Source organism: Mercenaria mercenaria, chromosome 5 (assembly GCF_021730395.1).
Source record: "Mercenaria mercenaria strain notata chromosome 5, MADL_Memer_1, whole genome shotgun sequence".
Lineage (NCBI taxonomy): Eukaryota > Metazoa > Mollusca > Bivalvia > Venerida > Veneridae > Mercenaria > Mercenaria mercenaria.
Window position 1 is genome coordinate 49,374,046 of NC_069365.1, and position 21,739 is coordinate 49,395,784.

Here is a 21,739-nt window from a genome sequence, read left to right on the forward strand (position 1 = left end):
AAAATAGAATGTTATCTATTTTCAGGTGACATAGATAGACAAGAGATACAGTATGTGCTGAATGCAGGTGAAAATGCCAGTTCTGATAGTTTCTTCTTCAAAGTCACAGATAAAGGTAAGCATTCGTGAAATATTTAAGCCAGTTTCAGTGTGAACCAAACATGGTAGTGACTACATAATTATGTTTCCAAAGATTGCAAAAGTCTTTGCCATCTTTTTGAACATAATAATAATTGAGCCGCGCCATTAGAAAACCAACATAGTGGCTTTGCGACCAGCATGGATCCAGACCAGCCTGCGCATCCGTCAGGATCCATACTGTTCGCTTTCAAAACCCATTGCAATTAGAGAAACTGTTAGCAAACAGCATGGATCCTGACCAGACTGCGCGGATGCGCAGGCTGGTCTGGATCCATGCTTATTCATGACGCGGCTCAATTATGTAATCGGTTTGCTCAGAAGTACAAGTGAGAGGACCAGTGCAATATATATAGAATTTTGTTTCAGTCAATGTGAATCAGATGCCAAAGTATATTCTGGCATCCAAGATCAAGGTTCCAGGGTTGCACAGGTGTAGATAGACTGGCATCAGTCGTTAGAGTCATTAAATGTAAAGCACTTGGCCATAAAATCAATCCTCTTTGATAGCACTTTCTAAAAAAATTTACAATATCTCTAACCTCTGACTCTAACGACTGGACAAATGCGATCTGAGCTAGGCACTTTTCATCCCAGCTATAATAATCACCATCTCATTAGAGATCATTGCAAATGTGTTCATGATGTAACATAACCCTTGAATGACTCCAGTGCCCTGGATCATAGTTCTCCTTAATGACCTTCACAGTCTGTATAGAAGTGCTTGCCAACGTTTTATTTCAGGTGTTAATCAACTTTATACTTTCATAAAAGTATCATCTTTAAATTGCAAGTTAAGTAGAAATGAGTGTTTAATACCAAAAAAAAAGAGTATCAATAGTTTATTGTCATGTTAAATCATGCTTTAGATGCAGTTACAGTAATTTCCTGTAACTAGTTAATACTTGAACTGTATGTAGAAAAAAATTATTATAACACCAAACAGATATTGATTATCAAAGCTCTGTCCTCGAGATCATAGGACAACAGAAAAAAGAGAAAATTTTAGGTAACAAGAAATTAATGCTATAAATCTTAAGAAAGCTTTGAATTAATTACTGACAGACTATATGTTATTGAAACACATGAGAATTGGTTGTTTTTACTAATTTTTACACTGGAAATTCAAAAGCGTTTATAACATTTTACTCGAGGTCAACTGCCTAATTATAAATATTGTTGTATACATATTCAGGTCCTTAGCAATTGCTGTAGCTGCCCGGGTTCAATGCCCGACTCTGGCATCTTGTTTTTCTTGACTGAGCAAATTAAAGATAGTTTAGAAACAAAAACTCGTGTTTTAATGTTCATAATATGACCGGACTTCAATTTAAAAGAAAAATCATTCGTAGCCAAGATTTGTAGGTCAGTGCCTTAGATGAGAGAAAGTTTATTAATCAAATCACACAATCGGTTGAAACAATAACTGGCAGTCATAATATTTAGTAACTTTCATGATATACTTTAATTATACTTTTGCACTGTTCACATAATTTCAAGAGAGGCCTCCATAGCCGAATGGTAAAGGTTCCAGACTTCACATGAGATGTTTCAATTCTTCATGCGCATAAACCGTCCGGGTGGCTTATATATGGAAGGTCGGCGATTTTAATCTGATGTCTGCCCATGCCTGGAGTGCCTAGAGATGCCCCTTGGGTCTCTTCCTCTGCTATTAAATGCCATCGCATGATCAAACTGTGACAGTGTGACTATACCCCAACTACATACCCCGAAAAATACCAAAAACAAAAAATAAAAATTCAAAAATATCTAATAAAACAAAGTTCAAAAATATCTAATAAAACAATACTGAATTATTGCCTACTTCATCTGTCGAATTCAGAACTTGATCAAATGTGTCTTTAATTTATACTTAGGAAGTTTGTGCGAGACATTGAAAGAAGGGAGAGTTTAAAAAATTATTTTTAAATATATAATCTATTAGATAATCAGGAATTCTTTATGAAATTATACATATACTATCTATTATTGGTTCTGTAAACAAGAGCTGTCCGTAAGACAGCGCGCTCCACTATTCGGCGATTTGACAGTAAAATGAATATATGTCTCTATAAGAGACCTCTATTTTAAGTGATTTTATGATAATCTTAGTTAAAACCAATTTTTAATGTTATTTTTTATTCATCAAGTTTTCCTGAATCATTATTTGTTATAACTAATGTCATAGCTCTCAGTATATAGTCAATCTAATTAAATTTCAACACTGATAAGATATACTAGTAATCTAATTTGGTGTGAAAACAGTTTACTGCATGTTATAATAACATCAGGTAAAGTAAATGTTTCTGTAATTCAGTCAACAGAGTTCTAGGACATGTCTGAATCCATTTAAGTTCTTAAACAGAAAAAATAATGTGTAAAACAATATTCAATTATCACATAACATTCATTGAGTCTATATAAATAACACACATCTCTCTGAATGTTTATCGAATCATAAAACCACAAACCTGAGTTTTATCAGGTCGTTCTAAAAATAGACACAGGGGCTGATTAGAGAATGTGCTATAGTAACAAAGATATGACAGGAAAAACAAAGGTTGCCGAAAAGCTTTAACCTTAAAAATAACCTAAGTATAACACCTTGGTGACCTTGACCTTATGTACAATGGGCCCAGCCCCTGCACATAATTTGCTTGTATGCTGGACAATGTTTTTTTGAAGTTACAGTAAGATATAAGCAATAGTAACAAAGATATGACAGAAAAACAAAGGTTGCTGAAAAACTTTAACCAAGAAAGGTCACGCCAGCGCCGACGCCGACGCGAGTTGAATAGCCCCACTATTCTCCGAATAGTGGAGCTAAAATTCATATTACTAAATATATCTATACTAATTGACCGCAGAAGTCTATCTAACGTTTTCAAAAACAGTTCTTATGGTATTATGATAAAAACATAAACTCCTGTCATATTGTCCATAACAATGAAAGTTATAAAAAATATTTTGAAGGGTGTAAATGTTAGCGATTCAGCAACTATAAATGCTTGAGCATACTTCTGCAGGGAATTTACAACATGGTAAAGGCTTTGCTTTCTTTCATTTCTAGAGAAAAATCAAACATCTGGTACAGGTGATTTGAAATAGTTCAATTAATCTTGTTGCCGGTCAGTTTAGGGTGGCTATTGACAGGTGGAACTAATCCCTCTTCATGACATTATATAACCCCAGAATCGCATTTTATAAGTCTGTTGAGATGAGCCTAGAGAGAAAATGTTTTTCTTGGAAAATATTAGTGTCAGTATGAAGAAAGAATAAAATTTATTACAGATAACTTGATCTCAACAGACGTTGTAAGTCTAAGGTGTAGATTGTGGACTTTCTAATTCAGGACTGGAAAAAAAATCGATGTTAATATAATCTAATATAAGAGTGTTACTAAAATAACCAGACATACATCTCAAAATGTTACCTTTATGGTAAGCGATGAATACTACATATATTGCTATGGTTATATATGTCTCATGTTTTATATCCCTATTGCACATTTATTATGGGCATTCAAGTTCTTTCGAGAGCAACCAGTTTGCCTTTTTTCAGATCTATGAGCCATGTAAGGTCATCTTGTGTCCTACAGGTGGCATTAAAATCACTGAAATTTTATATAAGAATTTTTAAACAGTCAACAGGACAGATAACATGGAAATTATTAATTATATTCAACTTGCTGTTAATTTTTCCTTGGCCACAGTATTTAAATCATAAAAACCTGTGTTTGCTTGTAGGCTCTGATGAAATGATGAAGAAATCTCTGATGAAATTTTTGAGATTTGCTGAGAATAATTTAAAGAACACGCTTATAGTTTTGCAGTATCAGCATGCATAATGAATGTTTTATTTATTACAAAAAGTAAATCTGCGGTGGATCGTTGAGTGATGATATGTAATAAATTTTGTAAATTATTTGCATACCACCCATTACAATATTGCACATTAGCAATGTAAATAATAGCTTCAATGTTAAAAGTATTTTGTCAGCATTATGGAAATTTTGATGAAAGCGACTGCAGAAGAAGTCACGAAGTGTAGAGAAACATAATTTACCTTGTTTTTTTGTAGCTCATCACTCCTTTGAAAATGTTAAGAGATGGTAAATCTTTACAAAACACTCCAATAACTTAACAATAATGATGCATATCAGGTGACTTCTTTAAGCATAAATAAAAGTATAATTTTGTTATGTTGAAATGTAGGTGTGCATATTAAAATCGCACTGTCCGTCCGTGTGTGTGCATCTGTGTGTGTGTGTCCATGCAAATTCTTTTCCACGCTGTAACACTGCCATCCATAAAGGGATTTTGAAATAACTTGGCATAAATGTTCACCATAATCAGACGATGTGTCATGTGCAAGACCAAGACCCCTAGCTCTTATAAAGTCAATTTCACACTTAGAAGTCAAAGGTTAACAGGGTCTGTTTCGTGTCCAGTTCATAACTCTTTCATTCATGAAGGGATTTTGAAATTACTTGGCATAAATGTTCCTCACAATGAGACGACATGTCCTGCGCAAGATCCAGAAAACTAGCTTTAAGATCAAGGTCACACATACAGGTTAAAGGTTAACATGGTCTGTTTCTTGTCCAATCCATAACTCTGCCATTTATCAAGGCATTTGAAAATAATTTGACACAAATGTTAACCATCTTGAGAAAGTGTGTCACACTTATTACCCGAGTCTCTCAGGTCAAGGTCAAGGACCTGGTCACAAAATGATTCATACCTAAACTATTCCAGCATATTTTGTGCAGACAGCTGCTGTAGCATACTTGGGCACGCTTTGGGGTGGGCATTTGTCACTAATAGTGCTAATAGTGACAGCTCTTGTTTCCATATTTTTTTATGGTAATTTGTTAAAGAAATATATCATTATGTACGTATATCAAACCATGGCTTCCCATAAAGAAAAAACATTCTTCTTTAAATAGTAGGTATTTTAAAATGACATATATATACTTATTTTATAAACAGATAGTTATAAGAAATTACTGTATGTCAGTAAGGGCTGCATTTACGATTTACATTTTTGTACAAAATAACGATAAGAATATGTGGTTTTATATATTTTCTTCTGGTAGTTGGTATACTTAGTCAAGTTTAACTTTGGAAATAAAAAGTCTGATTTTTATTGTTGCAACATACATGTCAACATTCATTCATTTTGATCATCAGAAAAGACAGTAGTCACAAGAAATTATTAAAATTACACATCTGAAAATGTTTGTTTTACCCATTTACTTTTCTTTGTCATTTACTGCTTTGGACTATTATTTAAAAGGTGTTTTTTATAACAAAGTTTTCACTAGAACCATGTTCGGAAGGCAAAAAATTGAGTAATAAAAAACTTGTTTTTTATGTTGGAGCTTTACCTATTACTGAGTTGACTATGTCTGGGTTTAACTGTTTTCGGAAATGGAAACAGCCAAACTTATTTATTATCTGTTATTCATAATTACTACATGTAAGAACACTTAAAGAGAGAAACTAAGACTGGTTCCCTTTCCTTAGATAATGTTTGTTCTGTCATATTTCTCATATAAATTTTTTTTATACTGCTGCAGGTTCTTTCTAGACTGACATTTTTATTGCCCCTGGCTCTAAGCATAGGAGCATAGGTACAGCCATCAGTAAAAAATGTGCTATTTTAGAAGCTTAAAATTTACTTATAAAATATTTTTAAAAAAATAGCCATGCAGCCAGGGAGCCAGGCTAAGAGAAACTATCTTTTGAAAAACGTTTAGTATTTTACTAGATATATAGTAGTGTGGAGCATTATCTGATGCAAAAGAAGCTGCTGAGTTATGGTTAATACAGTAGACAAAACTTTGATGCCTTTCCATGTTTTAAACAGAAAAAAAAAACGGTTTCATCTGTTGGAATGTGTAATAGACATATGACAGATTCTGCAGCCTTTTTTTTTATCAACTGCCATAAGCCCAGTAAGCATGCAGACGGCATGACAGACTTGGTATCTACGTAAATTACATTTGCAGGCACATATCGGTGTAATTCTTTGTGTGAGGCTTTTTTCTTTCTGAACAAGCCATGGAAAATAATTGTGGTGTGAGGCTTTGTGTTTTGTTGGTTTGGGAGTATTTTTGATCACTATTAGATGATTTTATTTAGAAATAAGTCTGTGAAGAAATCTGTTTCAGTAATTATCGGTAAGATTATACCCCTGAGTGTTGTATGAACAAACCTCAGGTAGAAAAACAGATGGCTTATGATAAACATTTACCCTCTAATCCAAAGCAATTTTAGTCTTGAACTGTAATATCATTTTATAGTAACAATTTTACCTGATCAATGTCCGTATTTTGTATTATATAGATTAGTGACATTAAATGACTTGTTTCCTGGAATAATAAAATTTCTAAGGAAATAGATGATTATTTCAATGAGAAGTCATAATGATATTGCAGTTTCTTGTATTTAGTAGGAATTTGTCGAAATTGTATTATTCTACAAAGTTATAATTATGTGTCATGTTTTGTTTTGCTTTAGCAGCTTCTAGATCCACTAACATATGTGTCTTTAGGTAATTAAATATGCAGTGTTTGTAATCTATACCTTATACAAGTCATTTATCTTGTAATAAATACATTTGTCTGATGACGCAAATGTGTAATAAATATAATTATCTTCATTTCGGCCACAATAGCAATATAAGCAACAAGCTAAACCTGATACTAGACACTAACATTAGAAAACTATTGTAGATGTCATAGAAATATTTTATAAACCAAAATGAAATATAGGTATACTATTATATATAATTAATTGGCAAAGAAGTTTTAGAGATATTTTATAAACCAAAGTGAAATATAGGTATACTATTGGCAAAGAAGAAATATTCCTTTTCTAATTTTATAGAAATCCTTAACCCTTAGCCTGCTGCAGGCGAATTTAACAGCCTTTGCAAACAGCTTGGAACCAGATCAGACAACGATTAAATCGGCGTCTGATCAGGTTCCAAGATGTTTGCTACTCTGACAATATTTCTTCCAGTTTTGGAGCAAATTGAATGAACTTTACAATTTTAGCAGACGACATTTCCAGCAGACGACAATTTATCTAGCATGCTAAAGGTTAATAAAGACTCTGAATTTAACTAACAAAACTAGTATTTGTATTTACTTAAGCTACCTTAGTGGTATTCATTTCCTGGATCATATTTACAGACATGACAATCCATGTTAATTTTGCTATTAAGACTATTGACTGTTGCAAACATTTTATTTCCTCTACAGATTAAAGGGAAAACTGATGTTTTTGTTTGCCCTGTCATTCTTAAGGTATTCAAGGAGATGCTTCAAGTATTGACAATGCTTTGATATATTTTCTCAGAAAATGAAACTTTGTTTTCATGGGCTTGATCCAAATTCCATATGTTACAGAGAATATTTTGAGTTATGATCACTCTAATTAAGATTGTTATAAGCAGGAATAGATAAGATTAAATTCCCTTGATGGTATGAAAGTTGAGAAATTGCCAAGGAGTTTTACTATTTCTGATTGTAGAAAACAAATAAAAAAAAAAGTCAAAAGATCTTTTTTATGCAACTGAAAAATGATAAGAAATTTTGAGGTGGTCCATTGACATTGCCTTAGGCATATATTATAACTTTAAACAATTTGATACCCCAAGACATGTTTTGTTTTTAGCAAACCCGAGCATGCAAAAATCTTTTGCCAAAAACTGTAGTACCCTGAGCTTAGATATTGCTTAAGCATGTAGCATTGTGTAGTGGTCCTCTACAAAATTTGCTCAAAATTGGCCCAAGCCAAGGTTCATAATTATGTTTTACCTAGACATATACAGGAAACTTTGTATCTGTGCAAATATTGCAGACGTCTTGCCACTCCTGATGGATTGAGACAAACACTCAAATGTGTATGTTTGGTACAAAATGAAGTAAGTTTTTTGTAAACAATGAAATATGTTCTAAAGAGAGATATGCCATTTTCTGTATCATTTCAGTAATAAGTGAAATAGACCAGCATTATATATTTTCATATGTTCCAAAAGTGCTTCCATGAAACATTTATAACACATCATAAATATCTGTATTTCTTTGAAACAAGTTTTCCAAAAGCAGACTGTGTTATAGTAAGGAATAATAAAAAATCAATTGATTTTTCCATGAAATGTGCAAAATATTCTAGAGTTTTGTTTCAGTTGTCACAGGAGGTATGCAGATTGCTCCAAGTAAGGCAGTGTCAGATGGATTACAAGGTTATTCCTTGACAGAAGATGAAATTATTTTGTGGACACTTTTGGAATTTTAATGAGTACTTGTTTTCTACAAAATTCTGGCTACTAATTGTTTTATAAAAAATACTAGGGAAAAGAAACCATAAGCTTGGAATTCATGTCTTTAAAATGTCTCAATAAAATGCTGTGCTCTTCATAATTGAATGCTTAAAATATCACATGATTTTTCAAAATGATTCATACGCTGTTTATTTTGAAAATATAATTTCAAAAGGAAACTTTAGTCTAATGGGTGGCAAAAACTTCTGCAGTGTCTGCATAATGCAAACAATTGTTGACTCAAATTGTTTTAAGTCCGAGACAGAAAGTACAGTTTGGCAGATTTCTCTACATTTATTGGTTTATCTGCATGGTAAATGCGGATTTTACTCCAGTTTGGTAATGTTTGGTTCTAATTCTGCCAATTGCTGTCCAGGGGATCAGGTTTTATATATATATTTTATAGATTAGTCCATTTAATTAGGAAGAGTGGTTAACATTTTGGAGGTTTCCATGTATATAGACAGTCCCTGGATGATCGTTCATTGATTCTTTAATAGATCTCTGTTAGGATTTATGGTAGCCCTTACGAAAATGAAATATGGAAACAAGCTGGCATTAAGCTGCAAGGTAACTGTCAATGATCTGGCAACAGTCTGTCAAAAAAAAAAGGTAACTGGAAATAATCTGACTCCTATATGGGAACAAACTTCCAAGAAAAAAAGTTTAGCTGAAAATAATATGGACACTATTTCCATATTATTTCCAGTTTCTGGGAATAATCTGCAAACTATATGACAATAAACTGGCTCATAACAATCAGCATGTAAACACACTGACAATATTGTCAGCTTGTTTCCAGTGTCTGGAAGAAATCTGACAGGAAAATGGCAAGAAACTGGAAATAAAAAACATAATTTCTATAATCGAATTGAATGAGTACTGAGATACCAGCTTGCATACAAAAACTTAAGCAAAAAATGCTATGTGGAAAAACGGGCTTAATTTTGGAAAAAAGTATAGTTATGGGACCTGCTTAGTACATATCAGGTCATGACATTGAACAAGTGTGTAATTAGTTTCAATCTATAATTTTGTAAAAAAAAACAACATAGGGGCATGTCCAATAACTTCTATTCTTTGAATAATCGAGATAAAAATTACATAAGTGACAATATTGTATGGATTGGCTGTCTGTCTGACAGTACATTGGATATAAATTTACTCAGAGCAGATTCTGACAATGCACTGGCTACACAATGGCAATACACTGGCAATATACCCATCTTAGCAATTTTCACAGCAGAACAAATATTACAAGACACCTTATCAAAATGGCCAAGTGTTGCATTTTTCCCTCCAAAACTATTTTCAGTTTTCAATAGTTTTCAGCACTGATGGGCACATTGTAAAGGTAATTTTTCATCATTTTACAGTTACTTGTTTTCATTGTAACACAGTTTCTGTCCACAACAAGTATTTTTGCTAAACAGATACAGAAATTTTAAAAGTCATGTATTTTCGCTACCCTTTAGTAAAGTAAAATTAAACTTGCAGATTTACCATTTCCTTTGGTTTCAATGTTATATTATTGATAACTGAAATATTGCAAATCTGAATTTGTATTAAAATTGAGTCACAAGCAAATGAAGGTTTTAAGCCACATTAAAATTCATATTTTAAAAATTAATAAGGATAAATAGAAAAAAATATATACTGACACTAAACTGGAAACAAACTTCCCATACACTGACAATGCTATGACAATACAATGGTAATAAAGACAATTTTCCTAGGGGGAAATAAAAAAATTAGTAACACTGAGTAGTAAGCGATATATTGGGATACTAGTCCATCTTTAGCTCAGTAGGTAGAGCGTCGATCTACGGAACATGGGGTCGCGAGTTCGATCTTAGGACAGGGCTTATGTTCTCCGTGACTATTTGATAAATGACATTGTGTCTGAAATCATTAGTCATCCACCTCTGATTCATGTGGGGAAGTTGGCAGTTACTTACAGAGAACAGGTTTATACTGGTACAGAATTCAGGAACACTGGTTAGGTTAACTGCCCCCTGTTACATGACTGAAATACTGTTGAAAAACAGCATTAAACCCAAAACAAACAAACAAAACTAGTCCATCTGGCACACTAATGTATACCCACTGTTACATGACTGAAATACTGTTGAAAAACGGCGTTAAAACCCAAAACAAAAAAACACTCATGTATAAGTGCTCATAACTTTGTACTGCATAAAGGAATTTAGTTAAAACTTTAAATAATGATTCCAGTTTGCTAAAGTGTTTCTCTTGTCCATGTAAGAGAGCCTGGCATGCTGTGACTGACTATACACTGACAATACAATGACAACACACTGGCAATATGCCAGTGTGTTGTCAGAAAAATATTTCCAGTTGACTGGCTGTGCACTGACAATACAAGGGCAACAGACTGGAAAGTCCAAAAAGCCGCTTGTTGTCAGTTGTGTATCCAGTGTGTTGTCAGATTGACATTGCATACCAGTTTGTTGCCAGATTGTTGTCAGTGTTTATTTCCAGATACCTCTATATAATTTAGCTCCTTCAAATAGTTTTATATGAAAAATCAATGAAATTTTGTTAAAACGTCATTACAAACATCACTGACAACAAACTGTATATAAACTGACAGCAGACTGGAAGTTAAATTTTACAGCTGGTTTTCAGGTCTGGAAATAAGCTGACAAGCACATGGACACATGATGGTTATTAAGTGGCAACACACTGGATCAGTTTATTGTCAGCTCTGGAAATAGGCTGGCAAGTAACTGGATTTTAGAGTATTATTGACTGGAAACACACTGGACATAAACTGACCACACACTGACAATAGGGAAGGTTTTTCATAAGGGAGTCCTTTGCAGACAAATTGTATTAATGAGATTATGGTGTACAAAGATATTTCCTATATGTTTTCTGTATTGGCCAGTTCAGTTTGTCTACTGTGAAGTTATTTATTTTTCATGAGCATCAGAACTTTGGTGGTTTTGACTAAAACTGCTGTATCACGGGTACATGGATTCGTGAATTTGATCTTTCAAAGAGAAAATGAATGGTAATTACATGTTTGTTAGGCATTGATTTCTTGGATTATGGGAACCACAAAATCCACAAAAAATTTTCCACAACAAATGTTAATGATTTAACAGTATTTGACAGTGACAGTTTAATCAATAATGAATATATTTGAAACAGATCATACATATAATTTCTAGAAATCAATCTATTTTCACATACATATGCAAAGCTTCTTGAGCAAAATACTTGAGTTATCCAGGGTTCCATGTGATCAAAAGGGTACAATGAGAAACTCCTCTTGACTGGGCCATTACAACCTCCTACAAGACTCAGATTTTATAGACTTTTCATGTTGCTCTTGTGGTTTTTTCCGTCTCATTACATAATGGGTTAGAAGTGCTCAAGACAATTTTAAATGGCTTAGAAATACTTAGCACACTCATTGATAGTTCTGATAAAATTCTTTCACTGTATGATGTAATTTATGTTATATAGTCTCTTGAAAGAAAGCAAACTTTTTGCTGAACTTTTGGCATATTGAGTGTTCAGAAGGTAAATTTCATAAGGGTACTTTTAAGATTATGACATAACGTCTCTAAATGCATATGTCAAAATGTTCGGAAAATAAGGCAGAAAGTGGGAATGCAGACAGAAAGTCAGCTTTTATTTATACCTTGCACTGCATGAGTTGCTCTGGGACAGACACACATGGATTTATGATAGAAGCTGTGATGTGGTCTATGATTTCATGATTTGTGTTTGGCATTTGTCAAGATACATCATACTGATATATCGCCCCCTGTTTGTCATATTTAACTGCAAGACAAAATGCCATATCTCAAGAAGATAGCTTCAAGAAGTTTATAGATAATAGTCCCTCTTTAGAATAGAACTGTATTAGCAGCTGAAATATCTCCAGACTTTTCCTGAAGCAATATTCTGATATACTGAATATGTATAATATGCATCTCTTGTAATTTGTCATGAAAAGTGGACAAAAAATCAGTTTGTTGTTGCTATATAGTAAGACGATTTTGGTTGTAATCTTAGCGAGAGTCCACATTGACTAAATAGAATGGCCTGGGTAGCCTTGCTTGGCATTCGACATTGAGAATAGTTCTACAACTGGTCAACCAATGTGACTGGGTGGGATATTATGTTATGTGTCTTATGGTGTGATATTCCAGTGAGGCAGCACTATAAAGTGCACTCACGGCTACATGTAGACACCATCATTTATATGGCTGAAAAATTGTTTAATAAGATGCTAAACCAGCCAATGTTCAGTCTGATCAACTTTTAGCCTGCTAAATTTTGAAAAACGAACTGGTCCATCATTCAATCTGGACAATATTACCACTTATTATTCAAAGGAGTGTTCACAGAAAATATACTGAATGAATAGCAAACAGTGCAGACCTCAGATGTGCAGGCTGATCTTGGTCTGGACTGGCAAAGGCAAAATCACTTGCCTCCAGCAGGCTAAAGTTTAATAGGATAGTTCCAGATAATTTGCTATTTCTGTCTTCAAGAAGTCAGTTGTCTTCTTACCTTTTACCAGTTAAGGGAGTAGTTTTTTGCTTTGAACTGATTATTGCAGTTGCATTTAACAGGATAGTTGTTTACAGAAGTGCATAATCTTCTTCATGTCTAGTTGTGCCTCAAGTTATGTTTTATCTTGAGATTTAGATATTTAGATTTGGTTCATTATTTCACATTAAACAATATTTTTGAAATGAAACGTAATTATATTGTATGGAATCTTTTGGCATGTTGACATGATAGCTTTGCACTAGAAGGAACTGTAGAGGAAATTCTGCTTATTGCAAGACATCCTATGAAATTTGTATTGGCAGACTCTTCTGTTTACAGAAATATTCTGTTTGAAATTTTCAGTTTCATCCAACAGGTGTGTTCTAATAGCAGAAATAGTTCCAGCTAGATTTATTAAGTGTTTTGTTTGTTCAAACTGTTGTTGTCTAAAACTAAAATTTTTAGGTGGCCAAATTGTGAGATTGTAATTACTGATATTGTTGTTTTAGCTGTTGTTTTTTCTCCACTCAAAATCTGATGGATGGTCAGTCAGTCATTATATTTTGTAAAGTTTGTAGTGAACTTGAAATTAGTAGTTGCAGGCCCTTCCTTTTTTGTTTCAGAACTAGTGTTTTGACCTATATGATATATTAGATTTATATATGTTGGATATAATGGTAAACAAAGAAGAAGAAGAAGTTGAATATAAAAAATGCTAGGGTTTCAGGTTTGCAAATTTGGCTCCCTTCCTAAAACTGCAGTCCGCCTTATAAATATATCGTTTGAAGAATAATAATGATCAATAAATAAATTCAAGGTGTGCAGATTTCAGGTTGACCAGTTTGACTCCCTCAAGGTGCAGTCATCCATCTACAAATACCATTGGAGGAATAATAACCAAAGCAAATGTTCAAGGTGTAAGGGTTTAATGCTGTCCAATATGGCTCACTTTTCAGACTAAAGTTAGCCAGCAGTATATACAGTTGGAATTACAATTAACACAGCAAAGATTCAAGGTTTGACAGATCCAGGGTTTTTCATCCTGTCACATGATACTTCATTGGTAATATAACTATCACAAGAAGGATTTTAAGAATGAATGTTTCAGATTGGTTAGTTTGACTCCTGTACTGCAAGTCTACCAGCCATGTAATATACCATTGGAAATATAATGTTTCAGCTTTCATATTGTAGTTTGCCAGACATATTATACTACTGGAAGAATAAGATACCATGTGTGAGGGTTTCAGATAGGTTAATTGTCTGTTGATATTCAAAGGAATAAAACCCAGTGGTTATTGCTAAAACAGTCATTAAAAACATGCAGGAGACAATAAAAGAGAAGTAAAAAAAGATAAACAGATGTAGGCTGGGCAGCTGATATCTAAACATTCCAGATTTCATTTCAGATTAGGAATTGTTCAGAATTATCATAAGTTATGGTAACACCCTTTATTTTGTTACACTGGCAACTTAAAATGCTTCAGACATGGGGTTGCAAGAATGCTTCAAGCATGCTTAAGATTGCTGGAATGGTTTGGGCATTGGCTTGGTAAGGGATTGCCGTAATGCTTCAGGTATGGTATGGGATTGCCAGACAGTTCTGGGCAAGATAAGGGATTTCCAGAAGGTTTCAGGCAAGGTAAGGAATTGCCAGAAGGTGTCAGGCATGGTAAGGTATTGCTAGACAGTTTCAGGCATGGAAAGGGATTGTCAGACAGTTCCGGGCATTATAAGGGTTCAGGCATGGTGAGGGATGGCCGGAAGGTTTCAGGCATGGTAAGGGATTGCCAGACTGTTTCAGGCATGATAAGGGATTTCTAGAAGGTTTGAAGCATGATATTGAATTGTCAGAAGGTTTCAGGCATGGTAAGGGATTGCCAGAAAGTTTCAGACATGGTAAGGGATTGCCAGATAGTTTTGGTCATGAAAAGGGATTTCCAGAAAGTGTCAGGCATGTTAAGGGATTGCTAGACAGTTTCGGGCATGATCAGGAATTGCCAGGTTTCAGACATGATAAGGGGTTTCTAGAAGGTTTCAGGCATGATAAGGGGTTTCCAGAAAGTGTCAGGCATGTTAAGGGATTGCTAGACAGTTTCAGGCATGATAAGGGGTTTCCAGAAAGTGTCAGGCATGTTAAGGGATTGCTAGACAGTTTCAGGCATGATAAGGGGTTTCTGGAAGGTTACAGGCATAGTAAGGGATTGCCAGAAGGTTTCAAGTACGGTATTGGATTGCCAGAAGGCTTAAAGCATGAGGGATTGCCAGAAAGTTTCAGACATGGTAAGGGATTGCTAGACAGTTTCGGGCATGATAAGGGATTGCTAGACAGTTTAGGGCATGATAAGGGATTGCCAGAAGGTTTCAGGTATGGTATTGGATTGCCAGAAGGCTTCATGCATGAGGGATTGCCGGAAAGTTTCAGACATGGTAAGGGATTGCAGGATGGCTTCAGTATTGGCAGAATGCTTTGGGCAATTGGTAAGGATAAAGAGAAAAATATAATTTTTTGATACAAAAAAGTATTTTTTTGTAGGTACATGAAGTCATAATTATGTTAAATATATTTTGTATTTTCCAATGGTCGTTTTTTCTTGCAGTTTTTCTCATAGTGATCTGAAAATAGAAAATCTTGAGTTTTCTGATGTTTGTTCGTTTCCATTGTTTCTTTAGCCTTTGTCTTTTCCATTGATTCTTCTGTAATGGGTATTTTTTTTCATGCTGCATGCACAGAATTATAATGCACGTTCAAACACCTGTGCAAAAGCCAGCTGCTTTCCTTTCTATATCAACACCTTCAAAGGTAATTGCATGAAAATTTGCACAAGCTTGACAGCTATAGGATCAATTAAAAATGAAAAACCTTTTGTCAGTAATAATTCAATCTGAAATACAGTTTAAATTGAACAGGTATGGTAGCAGGAATTAATCAACTGTAAGGTTAAACATCTTTTTAATCTTCATTATGTAAATTAGTGGGTAATTAAATTTCCTATTTTTGCTTTTTGGTAGTGCACTGCATGTTGGCAGATATTGACAAATTACTTTTCAAAGTGTCAAAAGATGGCAGTATTTTTATGAAAATCATAGAATTTTCGGGTAACATGTGCTAACTAAAAATGCATGCCTCATTTCAGACTGGGAGCATCAGCCATGAAACTGTAACAAAAACTAAAGCAGGTTTGGCACCTGCCTGTGAATGAAATGAATTGTATGAAAAGAAAACAGAGAGTGAAATATGACTGGCATGGTCAGTGGTATTGAAAACAAACATACATATGGCCAGTGTTAATTTGTCCTCATTTATCATAATTTCAGTGGATTTACAAAAATCAGATACATATGGAAACATTTATCAGAATATGGAAAAAGCTTTCTACAGCTACAAGAAAGCAGCTGATCAAATTTGTTTGATACCATATAGTCTGACCATTAGAATATGTTTGATACCATATAGTCTGACCATTAGAACTGCGTATGAAAGTATTTTTGCATGTGAATTCATTTGTGTAATCGGATCATCTGTTCATTTATGTATACATGCACTGATACCATTGATTTTGTCAAAGTATGGTTCTTGTTATCTCTAAGATTTCTACTAATGAGGGCAGATTAAGTTGTGTAATGTCTTGTGACATGCAACCAGTTTTGTTCAACGGTGATCAAACACTGTTTTCTTTCAACAATATTTCAAGAAACAGTAACCAGTTTTACTGGATTTAGCACCAGTGTTGAATTATTTTTCATAAATAAATGACAACTTTTCCACATGAATCAGAGGTGGATGTCAACGAAAGACTTCACATTGTCTTCTGTCAAATCATCACTAAAGTTTGGGTATCAATCTCACAAGGTGTGGATTCATAGTTTTGTGTACTACTTACTCAGAGCTATCAGGGCGAGCTTTTTAATTAAAGAGAATGACAAAAGACATTTTCTGGGTTGTTTAATTCATTCTGATGTAGAAATACAGAATTTATATATTTTTATTCCACTTTTTGTAGTGCATAAAGACACAGAGACAGGCTCATCTTGATAAGGCTTTAGATGTTTCAGAGGTGGCACCAAGCATATCATATGTGGCGGAAAATGTCTCCCTTATCTTTTATACCTCAGTATGAAATAGATCCATTTCTCCACCCAGCCTGTGGTTTAGCTGGCTGTGCTCTATCTAAAAGTCTCATATATTGCTTCTGACATGATCTTGCTGCTTTATTTGTATAATTATCAGAATCTGTAAAATATTTTAACCTCCCACTGGTCTAAATCAGACCTTCATCTGCCCTATAGTATTGTTTTTGACATGCTCTGGCACTGAGGGCTTGATAGCGCATGATGAATGGGAGCATGGTTTTAATTATTGTCTGCCATTAAGTCTAATATTTCATGACTTATCAAAAAACTTAGCTCTTTTTGTACAGACCACACAAAGCAGACTGCTGCTAGATCCTTCTGTTTTCTGATGGACCTAGCTAATACAATGTCATAAAAATCATCTGAAATAGTTGCCATCTTCTCTTCCGTCTCCTATTCTAGACCATGGACTTCATTTATTCTTGAAATGATATGACATTCATTCTTTTCTGGAATACAAACTATTGTTATTTTTCAGCTATCTTTATTTCTGCTGAGCATTCTGATCTGTGTCTTAGACATCCAGGTTCTCCTCAGCTCCTCCTTTAAGCACATCGGTTCTTGAACTTCAAAATCAAGACAGCATTGCTGTAATATTGACAAGGTTCCATTTCTTGAGCTTCAAATTTACTTTCACCTTCTAAGTCATAAATGTACTAGAACATAGTCAAACTTCTCCATTTGTAATCATGGCAGATCCATTTGTAATCATAGTAGATCCTATAGAACAGATAAGAAATTATGTGGTTAAGAGCACTGAAAAATCATTTAATTTCGTGGGCATGAAATTTCATGGTTTTGGCCAAAACGGCAATTTTGTAGGGATATGAATTCGTGGATTTCAACTTTTGAACATAAAATGAATGGGAATTTTACTTGTTCGTTGGGATTAAATTTCGTGGATTGACTCTACCACGAAATCCACGAAAAATTAGTCCCCCATGAATATTAATGATTTCACAGTACCTGACTAGACTAGAGTATTGTTTTAATGATGATTTTCATGTTCATTTTACAAGTATTTAGAAAGACTAATCATGATGGATCCTTAACAAAATTTATTATGAATAGAAATTGATACCAATTAACATTGGTCATCATGTTTTTATGTCACAGCCTATATTCAAGAATACCAAAACTTGCAGTTATATGGTAGCCATTTTTACCTGGATGTTAACAGGACAAGTTCTGAGTAACCCTTACGAAAATGAAATATGGAAACAAGCTGGCATTAAGCTGCAAGGTAACTGTCAATGATCTGGCAACAGTCTGTCAAAAAAAAAAGGTAACTGGAAATAATCTGACTCCTATATGGGAACAAACTTCCAAGAAAAAAAGTTTAGCTGAAAATAATATGGACACTATTTCCATATTATTTCCAGTTTCTGGGAATAATCTGCAAACTATATGACAATAAACTGGCTCATAACAATCAGCATGTAAACACACTGACAATATTGTCAGCTTGTTTCCAGTGTCTGGAAGAAATCTGACAGGAAAATGGCAAGAAACTGGAAATAAAAAACATAATTTCTATAATCGAATTGAATGAGTACTGAGATACCAGCTTGCATACAAAAACTTAAGCAAAAAATGCTAAAGTGGAAAAACGGGCTTAATTTTGGAAAAAAAGTATAGTTTATGGGACCTGCTTAGTACATATCAGGTCATGACATTGAACAAGTGTGTAATTAGTTTCAATCTATAATTTTGTAAAAAAAAACAACATAGGGGCATGTCCAATAAACTTCTATTCTTTGAATAATCGAGATAAAAATTACATAAGTGACAATATTGTATGGATTGGCTGTCTGTCTGACAGTACATTGGATATAAATTTACTCAGAGCAGATTCTGACAATGCACTGGCTACACAATGGCAATACACTGGCAATATACCCATCTTAGCAATTTTCACAGCAGAACAAATATTACAAGACACCTTATCAAAATGGCCAAGTGTTGCATTTTTCCCTCCAAAACTATTTTCAGTTTTCAATAGTTTTCAGCACTGATGGGCACATTGTAAAGGTAATTTTTCATCATTTTACAGTTACTTTTTTCATTGTAACACAGTTTCTGTCCACAACAAGTATTTTTTCTAAACAGATACAGAAATTTTAAAAGTCATGTATTTTCGCTACCCTTTAGTAAAGTAAAATTAAACTTGCAGATTTACCATTTCCTTTGGTTTCAATGTTATATTATTGATAACTGAAATATTGCAAATCTGAATTTGTATTAAAATTGAGTCACAAGCAAATGAAGGTTTTAAGCCACATTAAAATTCATATTTTAAAAATTAATAAGGATAAATAGAAAAAATATATTTCTGACACTAAACTGGAAACAAACTTCCCATACACTGACAATGCTATGACAATACAATGGTAATAAAGACAATTTTCCTGGGGGAAATAAAAAAAATTAGTAACACTGAGTAGTAAGCGATATATTGGGATACTAGTCCATCTTTAGCTCAGTAGGTTTGAGCGTCGATCTACGGAACATGGGGTCGCGAGTTCGATCTTTGGACAGGGCTTATGTTCTCCGTGATATTTGATAAAAGACATGTGTCTGAAATCATTAGTCATCCACCTCTGATTCATGTGGGGAAGTTGGCAGTTACTTACAGAGAACAGGTTTATAATGGTACAGAATTCAGGAACACTGGTTAGGTTAACTGCCCCCTGTTACATGACTGAAATACTGTTGAAAAAACAGCATTAAACCCAAAACAAACAAACAAAACTAGTCCATTTTGGCACACTAATGTATACCCACTGTTACATGACTGAAATACTGTTGAAAAACGGCGTTAAAACCCAAACAAAAAAAACACTCATGTATAAGTGCTCATAACTTTGTACTGCATAAAGGAATTTAGTTAAAACTTTAAATAATGATTCCAGTTTGCTAAAGTGTTTCTCTTGTCCATGTAAGAGAGCCTGGCATGCTGTGACTGACTATACACTGACAATACAATGACAACACACTGGAAAATATGCCAGTGTGTTGTCAGAAAAATATTTCCAGTTGACTGGCTGTGCACTGACAATACAAGGGCAACAGACTGGAAAGTCCAAAAAGCCGCTTGTTGTCAGTTGTGTATCCGGGTGTTGTCAGATTGACATTGCATACCAGTTTGTTGCCAGATTTTGTCAGTGTTTTTTTCCAGATCCCTCTATAAAATTTTAGCTCCTTCAAATAGTTTTATAGAAAAATCAATGAAAATTTGTTAAAAAACGTCATTACAAACATCACTGACAACAAACTGTATATAAACTGACAGCAGACTGGAGTTAAATTTTACAGCGGGTTTTTCAGGTCTGGAAATAAGCTGACAAGCACATGGACACATGATGGTTATTAAGTGGCAACACACTGGATCAGTTTATTGTCAGCTCTGGAAATGGGCGGGCAAGTAACTGGATTTTAGAGTATTATTGACTGGAAACACACTGGACATAAACTGACCACACACTGACAATAGGGAAGGTTTTTCATAAGGGAAGTTCCATCCCATCGCCTCCATGCACACAGAATTTAATTCTTTGTGGCATTTTAACTAACAGTTTAGTTCAGCAACAGTCTCTTTCAAGACTTCGTAGTATCAATTAAAATCAGCATTTTAATTGGAATAAATTCTGTTAACTTGAAATAAATTACTTGCCTGTAAATCAATAAATAAAGTAGTTTTTCAACACATCCAATTGGTACACAATTGTTACCAGAACAATTTAAGACAGAACCATTTTATTCTATTTTGAATGAGATCATTAAAGAGTTCAATAAATTTCCCCGGTTTCCATTGATTTTGTTGATTATCTGTCTGTTAGTTAAGTTTCCTTTTTATCAGGTCTATTTCCTGTTGATTGAGATAGAAATTGCCTTTTTACTGGATCGCTGATCAATCCAAATCATGGCAAATGTGTCTGCTTTTAAATTTTCCAACACATAACCAGAGAGAACAAAGTACTTATCTTGATTTTATACTTGTTTGGAATTGTGCGTGCTTTGTTTGATTGATACAAAGTATGCTTTTTATGGTTAAATAATCCTAAAGTACATCTCTGTACGTTTTTTTCTGATATGGCGGCAGGTTGGGTTAAAAGAATTGATTATCCTGGAATAATAGGAACTGTTTTCATTTTCAATGCAATAATATAAGATAGGAATTACTTCTTAAAGGGTCATAATGACTAAATGTATATAATATGGCTAACACATTTTTTTTGCTTTGAACATAAAAATATATTAATAATTTCTTGTAAATTAATGTTTTTGATAATTGTTTCCTCAGATATTTGTTAAAGGTTTGAATGAGTGATTCAAACAGTAGAAAGTTTTATTAAATTCTTTGTTTCTAATTAACTACCTTTATGGCCCTGTCCATATCAAATCATGCGCAATATTAACAGTAGTGCAGTAAATGAGCCGCCCCATGAGAAAACCAACTTAGTGGGTTTGTGACCAGCATGGATCCAGACCAGCCTGCGCATCCGCGTAGTCTGGTCAGGATCCGTGCTGTTCGCTTTTAAAGCCTACTGCAATTAGAGAAACCGTTTGCGACCAGTATGGATCCTGACCAGACTGCTCG

The 21,739-nt window shown here is 34.0% G+C and overlaps 1 protein-coding gene across 2 annotated transcripts in view; it reads left to right on the forward strand.

Annotated features, from left to right (window-relative positions):
* LOC123557097 (FRAS1-related extracellular matrix protein 2-like) overlaps positions 1-21,739 on the forward strand; it is a 109,993-nt gene that overhangs the window by 39,917 nt on the left and 48,337 nt on the right. For both annotated transcript variants that reach the window (XM_053543473.1, XM_053543474.1), the window contains exon 2: positions 26-115. In XM_053543473.1, coding sequence (XP_053399448.1) covers positions 26-115 — 90 coding nt within the window. The remainder of the gene's footprint in view (positions 1-25; positions 116-21,739) is intronic.